The sequence below is a fragment of the Montipora foliosa genome, chromosome 9 (assembly GCF_036669935.1).
Source record: "Montipora foliosa isolate CH-2021 chromosome 9, ASM3666993v2, whole genome shotgun sequence".
Taxonomy (NCBI): domain Eukaryota; kingdom Metazoa; phylum Cnidaria; class Anthozoa; order Scleractinia; family Acroporidae; genus Montipora; species Montipora foliosa.
In genome coordinates this window covers 33188886-33191385 of record NC_090877.1, presented here as the reverse complement: position 1 = coordinate 33191385, position 2500 = coordinate 33188886, and the positions used below count along the sequence as shown (strand labels likewise).

Here is a 2500-nt window from a genome sequence, read left to right as displayed (position 1 = left end):
GCGGATGTTGCGCTTGAGGAAATTAAAAGATCGCCCACACTTGAAGAAGCCAACCAAGATCCGTTTAGTGTTCGTCCGTTTGTAGAAAACGCAGAAGTTTCTGCGAAGGACGACAGTCTCAAGTCAAGCGACTTTGTTGCATTGCACAAACGTCTTTCTCCATTTTCGTCGCGAGAGGACATCTCCACCTGCGTGAATGCGTCTCAAAACGAACGCGAAGAGCCGGATGGCGCAGAGACTGACAGCGAGGTTACGCCATCGCCATTAATTTACGAGAACGTTTTGTTTAAACGAAGCGACACGACGGAAAATGACGCAAAGAAAATATCATCGGAAGGCGAAAGCGATGATGCGCGAGATGCGTCTGTGGGAAGGCCCGAGTCTTACCGATTGAGCACGTTGTCAGTGGATAGTCCCATGGACGAGATAGAAGAATGGGAAAAGGTATCATAATTAGTAGACTGTAGTTGTAGAGAATTAATGATAGTGAGTGAGGATACAAGGGAAAAATCCGATTGACGACCTTCCGATTACCAGTTAGCTATGGGATGCTCTACGTCCGAGATACAGGAAATTGTTGGGAGTTTGGGGGATTAAACTGGGTTTGGATACTATTGCGTCCGGCTTACTGCTTGGGCAGGGAAGTTCAAAGGTGGCATTTTCGCATTTGTTTTTTAAGGAGATTCCTAGCCAGGGTAATGAATGAATAGATGTTGTCAATCGATAACGACTCCGACATATTCGGATTGTACTTGTGTTTGCCGAAATCCCATGGTTACTTTTACAAATTTGACAAAAGAGAGAAATGATCCTCTCACTTTTATGGACAATTTAAGCAATTGTCTCTTACAGACACCTGAATTTTTCAGGTGGCTCCAAAGGAATTCGAATACTTGACCTCTGCGATGACGGTTCAATGCTCTATCTCTCTTTCGTGTATAGCCCGCACTTCAAATAAAACAAGGAAAGGAAAGGAACTTTATTTAAGTGTTTAGTCTTCTCGCACTGGATCGCTAATTGGGGACATGGTAAACTGAAAAGAACAAATTAACGCAAATCAAATCAAATGTTGGTTTTTGAGGAGAGGGGAAAACCGGAGTACCCGGAGAAAAACCTCTCAGTGCAGAGTAGAGAACCAACAAACTCAACCCGCATATGACGCCGAGTCTGGGAGTCGAACCCGGTGGAGGGGTTTTGGCAGGAAAAATATTTTTCCTGCCAAAACCCCTCCACTCCCCCACCCACTCGGTAGTTATATCGTTCTCCCCAGTTCGCGTTCGCTTTTTAAAACAAAGATGGTGAAAGTTTGTGCTCGATCCCGACGATCAAACGGAAAAATAGGGGACTGTGAACAGTCTACCTTTACTAGAAAATCGTGTTTCGTCTGACGCGATTCGTACATTGTGGATTGTGGTCGTAGATTAATAACGTGGCACCGACCTTTCTGCTTTCAGATTGAAGCATTCCTATCGTCCATTGGTCAAATTGAGGTACCACAGACTTTAGAGGAACAGATAACACAAGCAGGTGTGTTTGCACTAGATTATGTCATGACCAGTGTCACGATTGTCATGATAAGAGCACGGGTTCCTTGCGATCATACTAGGCTGCATAGGGCAAGGCCGAAAGACGACCGTGGACGACGGCAACAAAAATATAACTTAGCTACATGTTATTGCCATAATTTGGTAATTATTCCGTGTCGTTCTGCATGAAAGTGTATTCCAACTTTCCAGAAGTAAAGTTGGTATGAATGGTGTGGATCATTTTGGAAACAAACTGAAAATTCATCTTCGTGGGCTTACGTACTCCGCGTAAGCTCAAATTTTATCCTTTAAGCCTGGTTTTCACTTGCGATGCAAGCACAAGAGCAAGCACAACCGCAAGCATAAGAGAGCTTTTTGACCGTGAAAACGGAGTTAACGCAAAGTATGTGCGCAAGTACAAGCACAACAAGCACAAGGATCAAAAGTTTTCCTTTATCTTGTGCTTGCGTTTATGCTTGCGTTAATTCGCTTGCGTTGTGTGAAAATTTCACTCGTTCGAGATTCCCCGCGTCCGAGCAATTGAACAGAATGGCGGATGCCGTGGTTGATTTTGATGCTTACGTTGACGTTGGTTTTCACTAGTAGAAAAGAGCTCATTTCCCGGAGAACCAGACTGAAGTTCAAACATGGTCATCGTGACGTTAAGGGGGACGGTGACGTCTTTAAAAAGTCGAGACTAAAGAGGCGATGCTGAGGCACTCTCTATTCTCGGGTTTCACATGACGTCACGGCGGCCATGTTGGTGTCCCGACCCTTAATCCTCCGGGAATTGAACTCTATTGTTATGCAAAACGTTCTCTTGTGTTTTGTGTGAAAATCACGGCTGTTGATCACGTGAGTGAAACCCAAGAATTCGCAATAGAGTTTGACAGACGAGGGGGCACACCACCCTTGTGTGTATTGATTCACGCTCGTCTGAATAACGTCTTTTAAGCCCTATTAAAATGCATCAG

At 44.5% G+C, this 2500-nt stretch overlaps 1 protein-coding gene across 2 annotated transcripts in view; it reads left to right on the top strand.

Annotated features, from left to right (window-relative positions):
* The window catches only part of LOC137969419 (ankyrin repeat and sterile alpha motif domain-containing protein 1B-like), a 53404-nt gene that overhangs the window by 21136 nt on the left and 29768 nt on the right, over positions 1-2500 (top strand). For both annotated transcript variants that reach the window (XM_068815635.1, XM_068815634.1), the window contains exons 18-19: positions 1-444; positions 1455-1527. The exon at positions 1-444 is cut by the window's left edge and continues 624 nt beyond it. In XM_068815635.1, coding sequence (XP_068671736.1) covers positions 1-444; positions 1455-1527 — 517 coding nt within the window. The remainder of the gene's footprint in view (positions 445-1454; positions 1528-2500) is intronic.